The following is an 18,568-nucleotide window of genomic DNA, read 5'->3' as shown; positions in this document are numbered from 1 at the left end:
GGGTGGACGGGCGGGCGTACGGGTGGCGTACGGGCGGGCGTACGGGTGGCGGCGGCAGGCGTTCCACAATGCCCGCTCTCTATTCAAATAGTTTCAATCCGATCTTCACCAAACTTGGTCAGGAGTTGTATCTAGACAATATATAGGTCAAGTTAAAATATGGGTCATGCCGGGTCAAAAACTAGGTCACAGGACCACTTGCATTTGAAGGATTTAGCATGTAGTCCGCTCTCTAATTGAAGTAGTTATATCCAACATCACCAATCTTGGTCAGAATATATATCTATACAATTATCTAGGTCAAGGTCGAATATGGTTTATGCCTGGTCAGAAACAAGGACATGGGGTCACTTAGTGCATTTCAAGGATTTAGCATGTTGTCCTCTCTCTAATTGAAGTAGTTTTCATGCGATCTTCACCAAATTTGGTCAGAAATTGTGTCTTAATAATATCTAGGTTAAGATCAAAAATGGATCATACCGGGTCAAAAACTATGTCACTGGGTCACTTAGTGTCATTTCAAGGATTTAGCATGGTGTCCGCTCTCTTCACAAAACTTGGTCAGAATTTGTATCTAGATAATAGCTAGGTCAAACTCGATTATGGGTCATGCCGGGTCAAAAATAAGGTCACGGGTTACTTAGTGCATTTTAAGGATTTAGCACGGTGGCCGCTCTCTAATTGAAGTAATTTTCATCCGATCTTCACCAAATTTTGTCAGAAGTTGTGTCTAAATGATATCTAGGTCAAGTTCAAATACGGATCATTCCGGGTCAAAAACTAGGTAACGAGGTCACTTAGTGCATTTCAAGCATTTAGCATGGTGTCCGCTCTATAATTGAAGTAGTTTCCATCCGATCTTTACCAAATGTGGGCAGAAGTTGTGTCCCTGATGATATTTCGGTCAAGTTCAAATATGGGTCATGAAAAAGTTATCAAATTTTCCAAAACCTTCAAACGGCGTATTTTGTGACAGTTGGCACTCTTGTTGATTGTTGATGTCATGGTCCAGAAAATTTAATCTTACGGAGCAAAAATAAGAGATTCACGGAACACTGAGATAAATGAAAACATACAAATGTTATTATTGCAGTATCTTGCTGATGGAGAGTAGTTCCCGCACGTTCTTACCCCAAACGACTAACACTCAAATCAAAATTTTCCTAAGACAGAGCATCATATATGTTAAAAAAATCTTAAATTAATAGTTTCGTATATTTGCCATAAAACTTTATCAGACTATTATGAAATGTCTGACTATCTAGTCACAAATTTACGACAAAGAAAAGACGCAAAACTGAAAATATATTACTGCTTTTTTTTGTAAATATAGTGCGCATTTTATTTGAAAACGAACATCATGTATCTCGAGATGATGTAAGAACTGTATAAAATGTATGAATCAAAGTTTAGTGACATAGCTTTTGCATTGAAACATTACAGATAATGAGCCCGTAAATTCGAGATGCTATTGAACGACAGTCTCTGTATTTGTCTGTCACCCCACGAGCAAAGCTAATTCAACTGGGAGGCCCTGAATTCAGGCCTTATTGCAGGCCAACATATCAGACCAGAACCCTTTGTGTTTGACTGCCCAGTAATTTACGATTTTGGGCCAGTATAATATTCAGGTTAACAGAACCTGTAGTAAGTAATGGTTTTGAAACATTCGCGGAGATTGAAACGGACATGTTTGTATAAAGAAATGATTTAGAATTGTACACTTAACCAGGTTAAGAAATTGTTATCTAATATAAATAAATTAAAGAACTGTACTTACATGGTCACGTAGTCATTGACACATAATAAACATGCACAACTCCATTACTGTTTTATAGTGATTTATTTCTTTTGATTTATTTCTTACATAACGTTTTCCAATGTTCGTAAAATATTCTGACTAACAAGCTAAATGCGGCGGCCTATCGACCCAATGACTATAACTAATTGCGTGACCGCAATGTCCGGCCGTTTGCGTAGTACTGTCTAGTTACCTTAGACACAATACAGATATAAACAATGAAATAGTCGATTAAACGTATGCAAATTCTGACGGACCTTGTAAAATTACGTGTTTTACAATTGCAAACGTAAATATGACGAATATATAACGAATACATATGGACTTGACCAATGTTTTGACGCTGATAAGATGCCTTAATAAACAAGGACTGATCAAGTATAATAAACAGCCGAAGTGCCAGACACTTATTGAAATTGTATACCCAAGGCAATAACATGATGGTCTAGGTGTGACTGCCTTTTGAAGATTGTATGAAATTTGGGTTATTGCGTTAATAAAGTTCGATGATTATATTTATTATATAATGATGCCCCAGATATTCGTTACGCTACAATACATACTCAAATTAATTATATCGTTTGGACTGTTATCTTATCTTAAATGCAATACGGTGTTAAAGATGCATTCAACGCTAAGAAACATTATAATTATATCGATCAATAAATAATCGGTTGACCAAATTAAAATATCACGTTTGGTTACAGTGTCCGTAAATTAGTTATTTTAATCACATACATGATCATCCTCAAAACTGAAATCACATTCTACAGTTAGTGTTTCATAATAATCACTGTTGCGAAAATCATTACGTTTCTTTTTTTATTTAAGGCGCTGGTGTGTTAGAACTTGAAGGTAAGTACCGTTGATCACTGGAAAATCCAAAGGAATCTGTAATTGCACCTATACAAATGAATTCATGATGTATGAACCAACATTACAACGTTAATGTTTAAAGCCAATTTTCATTATTAGAAATAAAGATATCTATATCATTTCGCAAGAGATTTTTAAATGGTATTACATGTGAATGTTTTGAATTATTCCGGCATTTTAATCTCATGTATGTACTGTCATTCTTTTTCACCCTTAACCAATACGTTTACTATTTACGGAGTGCATCACATGTATACATTGTCCAGGAACACATTTCATATAGTACCACAAATTGACACAAATCTAAAACATGGACATCGCGTAGAAAATACAATACAAATGTAACACTGAAGTGGATATTGTTAAATAAAACATGCTACTAACGGTTCATTATACAAGTATTTTTTTGTCAATGCAGACTGATTTGGAAAGAAATCAACGTAATGAATAAAATATAGGAATATATATAAACTGTACAAAATACCGTTAGTTTTCTTCATTTTTGGCGCTGTCTGAAGTGTACATGGGGCAAATGCGGGTCCCATATCAGCCATAAATTATACATCTTTAGTGTTATTTGAAATTGAGAGATAACACAACAACTTGTAAAAACTGAGTTCTCACAAACGAGTATTCTTACTGGCATACAAAATAAAAACATTTAAATTCAGTTTTCCTAACAGTGTTGTAATATGGGCTCCGTGTCGATAGTATACGTGCCCACATTGTGCCCATATGCGCATGATTTCAAACATGAAATATATTCCGCTGTTAAGTTCCCATTTAATATATTGAATACATCGCCATGTTCAGATAGTTTACGAGTGTCAAACTTAATTCACGATTTACGCTTTCAGGTATGCCATTTCTAAGCTGCGTTAGTACGATCATTTGTGCTGTGCATAAGTTATAATGTCAAAAAAAGTTGTTTCACCATCTGCTTTGAACCCTAAAAATAAGTATTTCGTAAAATAAAGTTAACACCTAAACAATCAGTGTTCCTTATAGCAATAGCCACAATTTCAACGCTAGATGTGGTATGATTACATAGATTTTTTGTAGATACAAAATGCTCGTTTTTATTTATTTGTGACACAATTAATTCAATTTTAATTTCCCGCGAATATATATATTCATACGACACACGAACACAAAAATGGTACCATGTTAGTATTCATGTGTCGTATGAATAGATATTGTTGCGGGAAATTAAAATGGAATGGAATATGCAAAACAATAATAAAAACGAGCATTTTGTATCTACAAACATATATTGTACCAGACCACATTTGGCGTTGAAATTTCGGCAATTGCCATAAGGAACACTGATTTTTAATTGTTTAACTTTATTTTACGAAATATTGTACGAAATTTTCGTGGATTTTAAGTAGTAATGGGGCTTTAAATAACATCCTTTGTTACTTAAAAAAGTGTACTCCATTTCTGATTTTTTAATGCGGAGCTTTATTAACTGCTTTTAAAGGTTATATATTTTTATAAAGTGTATCAAAATGTCATTCTATAAAAAGTTGTGTGCAGAGATTATATTAAGATTGAATAATGCGTGAAAACTGCGAGTCTACTAAATTCATCTAAATAGATATGAAATTCTTAAGAACACAACCCTCACTTTTCTTATTTTAGAGTTATTGCCCTTTGCTATTTTGTATCTTGTAACTTTTCCGGGCTATAAATCTGAAATTATATCTGTAAAAAAACATTTAGTGTACCTAGCAATTCCTCCTTTTGTCACAATACTTTCAATGTGATTAATTCAAACGATACTACATGTATGTTATTGTCTGCTGCGAACCCGTCACAGGCAAACGTGAGTTAAAACTAAATTTAAAACGACAACCTTTACTTACACCTTTCCTTTTAAGTTCTGTATCCATCAATTATTACATTTTAATTTTCAGGGAATATCAATTCAACGAATAGGCCTGAAATTGATGTTTCGAGCAGCAGATTTATAAAAGAAGATCATTTATTGCATTGACCTATTGACTTTTGCACATGTTCGCTATGCGTTAATTATGACATAAATACACGCGTGTTTTACCATCTACTTATTAAGCATAAGAGTTATATTATTTCCTAAACTATGTTTGTCTTAGCAAGAGCCGGTTATTGGGCGTATCTTAAATTGTACACCTATCTGTCTTATTATCCGATTAGAAGATGATAACCCGAGCATACATTTTACGTACGACGCTTTCGTGTGCTACAATCAAGACGATCCGGAGGACAAACGGTTCGTACAAGACCTTATTGAGGAGCTAGAAGGTAGAAGAGGACTTCGACTCTACGTCCCAGGTCGCGATGGTCTATCGGGTGCATCCCAACACATCAGCAATGCTCGCGAAATTGAAGCAAGGTGGGTACATATCAAAGATTGTAGTCCTTTCAGATATATGCATGGCTATACTCCACTCAATCATATGTGTCAGAATAAAGATCTTATACAGATCTGCACATCAGTTCGATATATAACCATTACGCCCAGCCTATATATTCACACTGCTATGAAATTTCAAAGGCGTATGTGTGCTTTACCATAATAGAGTATTCAATTGTGAACGAAAGTAAATAATTACTTGAATAAAAACCACCATTGACTCATGAATACTTAGTCAAACACAATTTCAAGTACCTCGGTTTCAAATAAATACAATAATTAGTTACTCATTTGAACATTTTAATTATGAATAACCAGATATATGCGAATGATCACGTAAAACCCCACATTAAAATCCACTATTCAGTACGATACGGATAAGAATATGTGAACGACTGAAATATTGTTTTCTAAAGGTGACACCCCATAAATGAACATCAATCGCTTTTTTATTCCATATTTGAAGTGAAGTGACAGTCCGTTTAAAAGTGTATATTGTAGCCATATAGAAACATCAAATTATTCAATGGCGGGCGTTGCAAATCGTTCGGAATGAAAGAATTAAACACCTTTAAATATAGGGTGAATATCGCACACTTGAACCGTAAAACGAATGGAAAAATACAGATGTGTCCGGTAGCAGATACGTGTGCAGCTAGTATGGCACTCGCAGATGTGACCTCTAGTAAGCCATGCGAATGCTCTTACGTGTGCATTAATTAGGTGATTTGCAATCATTTCAATGTTACAGAAGATATATATTTTATTAAAATTTACTTCGTCACAATTTCTTCAAATTGACTTTGGTAAAAAAACTTAAGCAAGTAATCAATTTGACCTTTTTAGAAGTATAAGAAGATATTTTGATTGTTATGTGAACAATGAGAATCGCATAATAATTGTAAAAATAAATATTTGAAGTGTTTTATCTTCTACTTCTATTGTTTTTCGAATGAAAATTCGGTTTGTTATGTTTTATCCGATTCATGAGTCATTCATATGAATATTTTTGAAATGGGGATATAGACTTTTGAGTTGCAAAAAGAAGAGAAATCACGTTTTTCTTGGTTTGACGCATCTTCATCTATCTCTTTCGTTATGTTTCTCATGTTTTTCTTTTTCAGTTGCCGAAGAGTGATAATAGTAATTTCAAGGTCATTTCTTCAAAGCAGATTTTTCGGATTCCAAGAACGATTTTCACAAGCATTAACGACAGGTGAAAACGTTGCTAGACGCATTGTGATATTGATAGACAAATGTTAAAAATTTCATTTACGGAGTTTACGCATTTCTTAACCAAAGCGGTATTATGTTTACAAGTAGCATGTTTTCCCTGCACAATCTTCATCATACTATATCGACTACTTAATGATTGAAGATAAGTTTAGGCCTATATTGGTCACTAAAATAGTTTTTGTAATATATATTTTAGTGTTGTAGTTATTTTATAATGTTCTATATAAATTATATGGTAATCCATCTTTTGTTAACTTCATTGTTTAAAATTCATGTATGCGCAGCATTCGCAGAAAACGGAATGAACGTTTGTTTAAAATAGCGTAATCACCTATGTCTTTTATACCAGTTTTGTCGTAGATCGGCTATGAATATACTTCAATCTTTTTGTTTGCAACTGCTAATGGTTTTATTTGCAAAACCTTTTTTTTCAGACGACAGGCGTGAACGATGGATTGCAGTTTGCCGAGAAAGATGTGCCGTCGTCCCTGATACACTTAATGATTGTAATACTCTCGACTTTAACGACATGAATGACATCCACTGGGTCCTCTTAACGTCATCCATCAATGCACCGATCACACGAACAACGTATATAGGAAGTTTCTTTCGCATGGGAGATCTAACTTTTCCGTATCCAGCCGGACCAGATGAAAACACAGCTCCAAAAGAGGTAACGCCTTCCCAAAATGTTCAGCCTCTTGCAGAAAACACAGCTACAAAAGAGGTAATGCCTCCCCAAAATGTTCAGCCTCATGCAGAAAGCACAGCCCAAAAAGAGGTAACGCCTCCCCAAATTGTTCAGTCTCATGCAGAAAACACTGTTCCAAAAGAGTTAACGCCTCCCCAAAATCTTCTGCCTCATGCAGAAAACACAGCTCCAAAAGAGGTAACGCCTCCCCAAAATGTTCAGCCTCATGCAGAAAACACAGCTCCAAAAGAGGTAACGCCTTCCCAAAATGTTAAGCCTCATGCAGAAAATACCGGGACGCAACGTCAAGTCGAAGGAAATGAAAACACAGCACCCAGATATGTAACGCCTTCTCAAAATGTTCAGCCTTCTGCAGTCCATATTAGTTCACGCGCTTCAATTCCACAAGAACATTCGACGTATCAATGGCCAGCCGACGCAAATGAAAACACCGAGGTACCGACTTCTCGAAATGTTCAGCCTCCTGCCGATCCTAATGGATCCGTTTCCAACTCCTCTACATAATCCCAAGATTCAATGGCCAGCCGGCGCAAATGAAAACACAGCTCCCACAGAGATAACGCCTTCTCAAAATTATTAGACTCCAGCAGATCAGAAATGATCACCGGCTTCAATTTCCGCAGAACATGCAGGGACTCACTTGCAATCCGGCAAAAATGAAATACACAGCTCCAAAAGAGGTTACGGAGATGAAAACACAGCTCCCAAAAGAAGTAATGCCTTCTCGAAATGTTCAGCTTTCTGCAGACCCTATTATATCACGCGCTTCAATTCCACAAGAACATTGTTCGTATCAATGGTAAGCCGACGTAAATAAAAACACCGAGGCACCGACTGTGTTTTCATCTTTAACAATCCTTGCAATCCGGAAAAATGAAATACACAGCTCTAAAAGAGGTAACGCATTCCCGGTCAAAGACCCTAATATATTATCCGCTCCTATTTCACCAGCAAATACCGAATTGATCGGTTTTTAATTCACTTGAAAATCCGAAGACTGAATGGCCAGTCGGCACAAGAAAAAACACAACACTAAAAAGATAAAGCCTTCTCGAAATGTTATGCCTCGTAATGGATAAGCCGCTCCTATATCACAAGAAAATACCAAAAGACCAAGCGAGCTACAGAAGCAAACAAACAAACACCCAAAGAGGATGAAAGAAATTAAAATGTTCAGCCTCTTCCTAAATTGATCACCACCTAAAATTCAGCCACAAAATACCAGGACTTACATACAACAAAATCAGGAGAACGAAGACAACAAATTAAAAGGCGTATCACTTACTCAAACGATTCTGGTGCAGAAATGAGAAACTTTACTTAAACAGATTATGGTACAACATGCAAAACCGCATTTATATAATGCGCATCTAAAATACCACACAACAGTTGGAATGTTAAAAGAAGAATGCTGCTGGCGATACGTATCTTTTTTAGAGAGTCTTACATGAGGCTGTAGCAAAATAATAAATTACTAGTAATACAATTCGACAAATAGATCGAAGCATAAAAATGCATATTCAGACTACAATTTTTAATGAATTATCTTAAAAAACTATTCCAAATTGTTTTGTTTTTTGTATTTGATAAAGCAATTATCTCCTCAATTTTCAGCCTATTCATTAAAATGACTAATATTGGGATTACTGTTCTGGTACTTATTTCTAAAATTATAAACAGAATCAATTAATATGATAAAATTAACAATATGTGACATGTGTGAATGACCTTCTGAAACGTTACAGACGCTTATATGTTCATAGTCAAAATTTTGATATAAACGGCAAATTCGCTGTTCGTTCGATTAACACATTAACACCGTTTATACAAGAGCGTACTTAGCTTCGTATCATGTGTCACTCTAAGAAATTGAATAAACAATCGTTTATATTTCTTTATTTAAAAAATAGTTCCCATTTTGCAATTGCCTTAATTGGATTTATTTGCTTTGTCAGTGCGAGTTTTACTAATTTGCAGATTTTAGTTGACTCTGAAATTTATTAGAGTGAATATTCTGACGGTTGACAACGTTTGTTTTCAGATTTCAGCTTTTATTTCCATTCTAGATTTAAGTATTTCAGGAAATCTCTGGTATTTAATCTTTGCAAGTTTTGTAATTGCTCAAAACTATAAAATTGCCTTGTTCCATAGTCGTATATGTGTGCTACATGTTTGACTCTTTTAAAATGCCATACTTTGTAGAAAAATAAACCGTGTGAATGTTTTGTAAATGAATTATTCCAAATTATTTCCTTTCCGATTTGTGTGATGTTTTTTGTGCGTTAACCTATTTCCAGACCTTTAATATGTCCGTAAGAAAAAATTGATCGTTTGTTTAACGTGTTTATATTGTATTTATATCGTCAGATTTGATGTCTATATCAATCATTTTTAAACCGCCATTTTTATATTCTTGTATAATTTGATCACGTTTTATCCCGTCGGGATCGTCATTCCATTAAAATTTGAAAATATGTGTTTTTAAAGTTTTCATTTTGCTATTATCTGGTCTTTCTAAAACTGTAAATGGGTATACTAGTTTTGGTAATGCAAATTCTTGAATTTTATTACATATATTGTGTTCAGCCGTTAGTATTGTTGTATATTGTTTTCCAAGTGTAGTTGCGTCCCAATCAATTTTTTATGTGGACAAATTTTACATTTCTGTTTATAAGTGCAATTAATTTCTCTACAGAGCATTTATTGTTATTCAATTTTAAACCGGATATAGTGGATAATCAGTAGTAATAATTAAAAATTCAAATGACCTTTGACTGGCGTCAAGAAGAAAACAAGCATCAAATGCAAAAAGTGTTTGTTTGAGTTCGATGTTGCCTATGTGAATTCTTTCTATATTTGAATTATGTCTTATATAGTAAGCTAGTAATGCAATGCATATGATAAAAAGATAGGGCGAGAGGGGACAACCTACCCATACTCCCTTTTTGATTTCCAAGAATTCAGAAAAATACCCATTATTAATTACAGAAGATTTTGCATAACTATAAACTGTTTCACTAACTGTATTAGAGGCTGGCTGAAGCCCATGCTATCTTAACACTAACACATAAAATTATTGTCTAAGTTGTAAAAACTGTTAGAAAATCGGAGAAAAATATAAATCCTGTTTCACTTAAATCGTACACTTTATCAATTACTTCATTGAAAAAAAAATGTTTTCTCCAATATATCTCCCTTTTATGAATCCTGTTTGCAGTGTGTAAATAAGATTTTGAAAATAAGATTTAATTCGGTTAGCTATAGATTTACTTGCAATTTTATAGTCAACGTTTAACAAAGAGACTGGTCGCCAATTATTGATAGATAGAATATCTTTATGTTTTGGGTAAACGTGAAATAAGCCCCTGCAATTGAAGTTCAGTTAAATGTCAGGTTTCAAAAGAATAATGTATCGAGCTGATTAAGTATTGTTTTATGTCAGTTCAAAAGAGTTTATACAATTCTGTTGTTAGTCCATCTGAGCCTGGGCTGTTGTTATTTTTCATGTCTGTTAATGCCTGGAAGCATTCGTTTTCGGATAAAAGGTCTGGGTATTGTTCTCTATCTTCGTAATTTCGCAAGATTTTGAGAGAATGGGTCACTGTTTTCTTGATCCAGAGTTACGTCTATTTTATAAAGTAAGTCGAAATATTGCTTAACGTGTTCCAAAAATTGTTAATAATCATGTTCTGTTTCATCATAAATTTTAAGCTGTTTAGGTACTTTTTGTTTCGATCTTTTTGATTCTAAATTAGAGACATTTAGTATTTTCTCGGCTCCCTCAACCCACTCTGCTTTTGCCCTGATTAAAATGTCTTTGATTTTCTCCTTATTTATAGCATTAAAAATTATCCTTTTCTGTTTGATATGTTTGTAGTAATATTACGTCATTAGGGTTATTTTTTAATTGTTATTCAATATCATGTAATTTTGCTTCTATTTCTGATTCCTTTTTAATACTTAGTTTCTTTGTATATATTAAGTATTTTATGCTCTCATCCATAATCCTATCCTTTATTTATTCCCATAAAATATTAGGTATTGTTTTTTACTAAAATCAATTACCTCTTTTATTGAATTTTAAAAAAAAGATTTATAAACTTGCTCAAATAGAAGTTAACTACATAGATTAAAATAACATGGACCCCTTGTCATCCTATCAAAATAATGCTGAGTAAGACAATATATATTATTTTGCATTTGGGTTAAAATTTCTGTAAATATCAACTAAATTGTGTATTTCTTTTATATCATTAATATTATAAGAACACATTGTATTGGTAACATTTCTACCAGTCAATTTGTCTTTTATAAATTTGTGTACGGTATTGAAGTCACCACCAACTATCGGCAAGAATTCATCTAGGTCAGCAATAGTTTTTTAAGTATATTAAATCACGCAATGTCGTCATTATTCGGTGCATAAATGTTTATAATAGGTATTGCGTTATTGCGGACCAATAGTTTTAACACCTGAAGTATTCCCACTATAATTTCATTATGTTCGATAATATGGATTTCACTTTATCTATTAATCAAAATACCTACTCCTTAACTGTTGGCACTTTGGTACGGAGTCCGGATAGTGCCATCTATAATCTCGCCATTCTTTTATCAATGGCGACACACGACAAACGAAGCGATACACGATATTTTGCGCAACACACGAAGCGACACACGATATTTTGTGCGATACACGAAGCGACGCGCGAGAATGTACTACGAAATATTGCCCTTGTCTAGGTAGCCCAAAAGGCGATATATCGTGGAAAATATCGCGTGTCGCTTCGTGTATCGCGCAAAATAGCGTGTGTCGCATCGTGTATCGCCCAAAATAGCTTGTCTCGCGTTCAAAGAGCGACACACGAAACACGAAGCGACACACGATTTTTTGCGCGACACACGTTATTTTATTTTTTAAATATCGCCCATATTATCCGAATCTCGTGTATTGCGGTCTAATTTCAGACCGCGACACACGACACACGAAGCGATAATCGATATTTTGCGCGATACACGAAGCGACACGCGATGTTTGTAGTGTTCTAATATCGCGGTAATAATATCGCCTGTCGACTCTAGCGTGTTTTAAACGGTGTTACAGTAATTTTTAACAATGTATTATCAAGTTGTGTGTCGAGGGCAGCCATTATAAAAAGTTACAACGTGTTCACGTTTAGTTTTGCAATTAAGACCCTTACCATTAAAGGTGCACATATTTAGACTTGTCATGTTTTCCTGTGAAATGATAGGACTCTTTTTTATTATATTTATCATTGTTTGCGCGATACAATATTCCAATTTTTAGTTTTGAATATGCTTTCTTAAATGAAGTAAATGAATGATGTGTAGACCAGTATGCATTTTTGAAAGAAATGTAAATAATAAAGTTTTGCTTTATGTATGTAGCAAAAATGGTGAAGTGTCAAGGTTATTCGATATGTGCTCAAAATAGCGGTTAAACGTTAAAAAAATTCATATAAGATACATTTTACACATTGTTTAACAAAAACGCACGTATTTACATTAGTTATAATTAAAGGAAAATATAAATAAAAACTGTTTTGAGAGGGCGTAGATGCAATGTTCTCGAACAAAAAATAAGCATCATTGTAAATTTTTTTATAAAAAAAACAATGTTTCTTAGACAGACATACCGCCAAAAACTTTGTAATATGTGTTAATAGTGTTGTTGTATTGCATTTCAGTAGCATTGAACAAAATAACTCTCTTTCTACATTAACAGACAATATATAAGGAGCAAAACACAATAAAGTACATATAGAAACGCATACAAATACAACTTAAAACACATGTACACATGCATGCACAGACATAAACAGTAGTTGCATGAAAAGAAATTATAAAAGATACACCGCAACAAAGATTTGTATTTTTCTTCTAAAAATAAATTCATTTATATTAACGTTGTTGACTTTATAACTAGATTTGTCAATATACCTTAAAACTCATACCATATGTAAAAAGAATCATTCGGGACTGTTATTTGTGCTTTTAAATTCCATATTGCAAAGTAATTTTGCACATGCGTAAACGAAATCACACAACATGATGTTGCATAAATAATTCTTAATACGTATTGGTATGTACATTGATGAAGGTAAGGGAAATATAATAAATGTTAAAACGTGTTTGAATACTAAAGTGTGTTACCATATTACCCATATTACATACTTTAACACACCGACCAGTAGATATGAATATATTATGAGTGCGTAGTGTTGTTATATAGCAATAAAGTAAACACTTTATTTTGTATCGATATTGTATGAACAACCTGTGTGTTGATCTAACCTTTCCCACATACTATCATAGTATATGCATATAATAAAACTATATATCTTTTTCACAATCCGCACACTGGTGGGTCAGAAACCTATTGAAAATTATTTATTTACGTGTCTGCATGGTATAAGCATATTTTTTAATTAAGATTGTTGGAAAGATAAGAGTTTGTACTTTGGATATGTATCATTTGATTGTACTCCTTTACCATGGTATATATATTTTGATTTTAAACACACAATATATGAGAGAAAAATAGTACAAATATACATCAATGAAAGCATATATTGAACTCCTTTCCCAACAATTTAAATTATTTCGAGAAATATACTTCACGTGTGTATACAGATATCTCTCTCTCTCTCTCTCTCTCTCTCTCTCTCTCTCTCTCTCTCTATATATATATATATATATATATATATATATATATATATATATATATATATATATAAACATAAGATTTTTTCTTTATTAATCTAATCAGTATTAGAACGCATTTAAACCAAAATGACATATGCTAAAATGCCGACAGAGTAATTAAATAGTTGAACAACAAGACACCTTGGCTTGTTTTGTATTTTCATATGGAATGAAACAATGCAATGTTCGAAACGTTAAATAATGTAAGACAAATGAAAGGCATCCTTTACGTCCATCAGCGTAACTGTTTCCTCGCAAATATCACAACTACAACGAAAAGTTGCAATTCTGAAACAGTTTTACTCAATTTTGTCAATTAACCAAAACGTGAAAAGCTCCCTTTAACATTCAGATACGTAGTTTAGTTACGAAACACTTATCTTATTGCAAGCGTCACAGCTTCGGTTATGCATATGGACATTTTTACAAAAATAACTTGAACGTATCGTGTTTCGCAAAAAAAAGTTATTTTAATTCATTTATATATTTCCGTTTTTGGAAATTATGCGTTGTTAAACAAACTCGTAAATAACAACAAAAGAACTATTACTTCCTGAATATTAAACGTTGTTTCAAATCAAGTATCCGTTACAAATGAAATTGAAATAAAATTGAATGCAATGACTTTTTAAAAGAAAAAGGCTTTAAAAGATGATAGGGTAATTGTCTTCTCGCACACAATAAAGGAAACTTCTTTAACAATATATTTCTTTGACACAATGGCTAATAATTTAATTGCAAATATCTCAATCATTATTTAACAAAAACAAATCACTGTGAATGGTGGAACCATATACCGCCCGATATTTTTGCAAAACTGCACATGTAAATGTTCTCAACCCCGCTGAATAAACTCAAGTGCATAAGAATTCTAACTTAACGAATACTTATATTTTGTAGTCAATTGCACATAATAACGCTCTGTATTATTATGCGTTCTTTTTCAATTCAACATTTGTTTTTTATTACGTGCTTTTCACAAAGCATGTTCATGTACACTGATTCATTACTGTTTGTTTAGATGTTCACCACCAATATAATATATTTATTAATGCTAAATTGACTAAGAAGTATAAGTATTCGTTTATACACTGTAAAGACTAGGGCGCAAAACAATGCACTCAATTAGGGGTATCTGTACATAATAAATATTATTAAATTACTTTACATGCTATAAGTTAGTAAATCGATACATTAATCTGGCAAGCAAAAATATACATATACATATCACATACATATAACATAAACACCATGAACATATAGCAACGATCATCATATCATTATCAGTTTTTCCACAGCAATGTTATTTTAGATATGAAACCAATTTTAAATGAAGTGGCATAAACATTTGTTCTTGTCAGTCCTTTCGTACATGCGCTCGTTCATTTGTGTCGTGCTTAACTTTATAAATATTTCTACTACAGTCATTGATCATTACAAACATATGAACAAGAATGTGAGCACGCTATCTTGGGTAGTTTGGTTCGTTTGATTTCGACATAAGTAGAGTTTGGAGACAAGTGTCGGATGTATTTTGGTTCGTTTAATTTCGACATAAGTAGAGTTTGGAGACCAGTGTCGGATGTATTTTCCACTATTGTTCTTGAAATGAAACGAATGAGATTAAAATTGAACACAAGCAAGAAATTGACACATTTGTGTTATACGATAATCTGGCATGTCAATGACAAATTTAGAATATGACTTATATTTATAGTTTAAACAAATAGATATTAATGTTCAACAAATACCCGAGACGAAGGATGTTTGAAGTCAAATATATTGATCCAATTCTGAACTCAAGTCAACATAGATGTTGTTATCAGGGATTGTTTTTCTAATAAAAATTATAATCCAAGTAGTGTTGGTCGAACAATGTGTTATCAACCTTGCTGATGCCTGATTGTTTAAATTCCATTGTTGACACGCACTTTCTAAGGATGGCTAGACGTGTGTAATTATGTTGAATTACAAGAGTGCAAAAATGTCACAAACTACGCCCGTTTTAAGGTATTGAACACATCGATATGTGAAGGATGTGTTTTCTTGTTGTAAATTCATCTGCGAATAAAATAATTTTGATAAAAATACACTTTTATCATACCACCGCGTTGATTTCTGCCTGATATAATGTTGCCTGATATATTTTATATATTTTATATATTTTGCCTAGTATATTACAAAACGATCAGGCAGTAACCTGTTATTCTCTCTCTATATATATCTTAGTAATAGGTCGGGCAATATAATCCAACACATTATTTATAATTCAATGGCCATTCTTCCGAAATACTGCAAGCTATGTGGCTGATTATTATTATTGGCTGGTGTATTATGCCCACAAAGATTATCAGCAAATTTCATCGCGATCAGATCTAAACTATTATCTCAAAGTTTCATTATGATCCGATGTCAATTATTTGAGGTAGATTGAGGAAAAGGGTAAATTTCTGCCTTATTTATAATACAAGGGCAATAGTTCAGATGTGCTTCGGACAAACTGTCTGTTAATCGAACTTGGTCGAGACACGATATCTGATTATAAATAATTAAATGAAAATGCAGAAAATATGAGTTTTGCCTAAAAATTATTCAAGAGCCAGTTTTCAGAAAAGCTACAGGCCATCTGGCTGGTTTAAAGTGGCCTTTTCACAGGTTTTTGCATATTTTGAAGTTTGTCAATAAATGCTTTACATTGAAAATTGTAAGCATTGGAAATAAAAAGCTCCAGTAAATAATCGAGAATACAATTTAAAAAATAAAAAAGTAACCCTCAAGTGGGCTCGAACCACTGACACCTGGAGTCCTGGAGTAAAAGTATAAACCATTTAGACCACTCGGCCATTCGCGCGCACGCAATGAATAAAGTATTTAATACTTTATATAAGCAATCCTCGTAGTTTCGCAAAATATAACGACAACAACGGAACTCTCCAAATTAGTCAATCGTTTCGCGTTGCAACGCTTTATAACTTTCAGGTTTTTAAATCGTCGAAAGTTGCGTATATTGGCTATTTTTTAGCATCGTAAATGTTCAGTATCACTGTTTCCTTACAAATATCATAACTAAAACGAAAATGTGCGAATCTGAAACAACTTTTTTTAATTGTGTCAATTTACCAAAACGTGAAAAGACCCCTTTAAGAACATAATATGTCTATATTATTTGCCAACAAATATTACCAAAAAATTTCATGTTGATCTTACTTAAGCAATTTTAGTTAAAGTGCGGACATCACTCTCCTAGGCGCCGCCCTCTAAAATAAACTCCCACCGTCAAACAAGCCACGCTTATGGCGTTTAAATGATACGTTTTTAAGAGTATAAAAAGAAATTGACCCCGCGTCCCATTTACGAACTCTACATGCTATAAGTTCAGTATTGCGTTGACTTTGGATATCTTATATTTAAACAAAACTCAACTAATGACCGGTTTATAAGTTCAGTTAATATGCTGATACTACTTGCGTTAACGAGAGTATCCTTATTGTGCAATTATAAACTCCATCTTAAATATCACGCTTATATGCCCATTATAGACTTCTTTTGATACGCTATAATGAATGTTACTTTACACTTACGCTTTACCGCAAAGGCTTTTTATAATATTTATGAATTGCCTTTAAAACGCCATAATTTATTGTTAATCTATTTTGACACATCACCAAAGTCGATAACAGAGCAGTTAACGCGACCAGAAATCGATTTTAGTTAGGTGATCCCTATCGATAAGGCCGTATTTCAAAATCTTTTATACGTGTATTTGGTTGCGTGAACAGCCAAAATTTGCAGGGGAATTTTTTCAGTGTTTCCCCAACAGATCGATATCGATTTAATGTTAAATTAAACAGGATGTTTAATTGTAAAAAGACAAAACGTGTTAAGACCCGCAGTAAACGCCACTCAGGATTAATTTTCACAACGTGGGAATGTCCATTCGCTATTTTGATAAGCGAATATTGTCGTACAGGCAACTAAACAAAGCACATTGAAATAAAACAGAAGATTACACGCGACGCGAAGCTATGTAATTGGGTTTGCTTAACTGTTCCACACCTGTCTTAAAAAGCGTCCACATCGCCGTTACAAGAAACAACCATACAATATGGAGTATCCTTCGCACGTGAGTAGGGCGAGAGACCGTGATGAAAATGACGATGACGAACTAACACTGCCGGAAGAGTACCGTTGTCTGCCAATACTGGCACTTCAAACACCATCGCGGAAGAAGCTGGCGAGTTTCTTGGACTCCGAGGGTGAGCCGTTGGTTGTCGAAATAGACTCCGAACCTTGTGACACGTTCAGTGATATATTCGGACTAGCCGAGCTTGCTGGAATGAGCAGCCAAGATCTTGCACGGTTAAAGGTATTTAAAAAAAATACATTCAAATTGTTTATCATTCTCACTTTTTTTGATTTCGGTTTCATTATTTATACCGCATGCTTTCCCAGTAAATAGCGTGGCTTTTTATATAACATAAAGACGGGAACACGTCCTTCTCGTATGTTACTAGTATTGAGCGGCATAGGAGCTTTATGGAAGGGTGTCGTGTCACATAAATTACTAAATGCCGGTTATTTGCTTATATATGTAATATGTATCGTTTCGAATTACAGTTTGAATATGATAATATTTAACATTGATGCTCCTTAAACAGAAATCGCAGAGCCCAACGCTGAAATTTCTCGAGCTTTGGAACAAAAGCAATGCCACGGTCGGAAATCTTTGGAAGTTCCTAATGCTTCTAGAACGCTATGACGTCATCCAAGACTGCAGAAACACAGTTTGTAAGTGAGCATAGTTCATCTAAGACTTATG

General features: G+C 33.7%; 2 protein-coding genes across 3 annotated transcripts in view; one reads left to right on the top strand and one right to left on the bottom strand.

Annotated features, from left to right (window-relative positions):
* LOC127854273 (T-complex protein 1 subunit beta-like) overlaps window positions 1-18,568 on the bottom strand; it is a 461,928-nt gene that overhangs the window by 426,944 nt on the left and 16,416 nt on the right. The gene's annotated exons all lie outside the window — the stretch shown is intronic.
* LOC127854265 (uncharacterized) overlaps window positions 1-18,568 on the top strand; it is a 463,099-nt gene that overhangs the window by 438,917 nt on the left and 5,614 nt on the right. Inside the window, exons 1-2 of one of the 2 annotated variants that reach the window (XM_052389333.1) lie at window positions 17,411-18,115; window positions 18,408-18,537. The exons of the other annotated variant lie outside the window; for it this stretch is intronic. Of the exons in view, the coding sequence (XP_052245293.1) occupies window positions 17,855-18,115; window positions 18,408-18,537 (391 nt within the window). The 5' untranslated portion in view covers window positions 17,411-17,854. Of the gene's footprint in view, window positions 1-17,410; window positions 18,116-18,407; window positions 18,538-18,568 lie in introns of those variants that run through there. 2 annotated transcript variants of the gene reach the window in all.

Source organism: Dreissena polymorpha, chromosome 12 (genome assembly GCF_020536995.1).
Source record: "Dreissena polymorpha isolate Duluth1 chromosome 12, UMN_Dpol_1.0, whole genome shotgun sequence".
Taxonomy (NCBI): domain Eukaryota; kingdom Metazoa; phylum Mollusca; class Bivalvia; order Myida; family Dreissenidae; genus Dreissena; species Dreissena polymorpha.
This window is presented reverse-complemented; position numbering and strand designations above follow the sequence as displayed.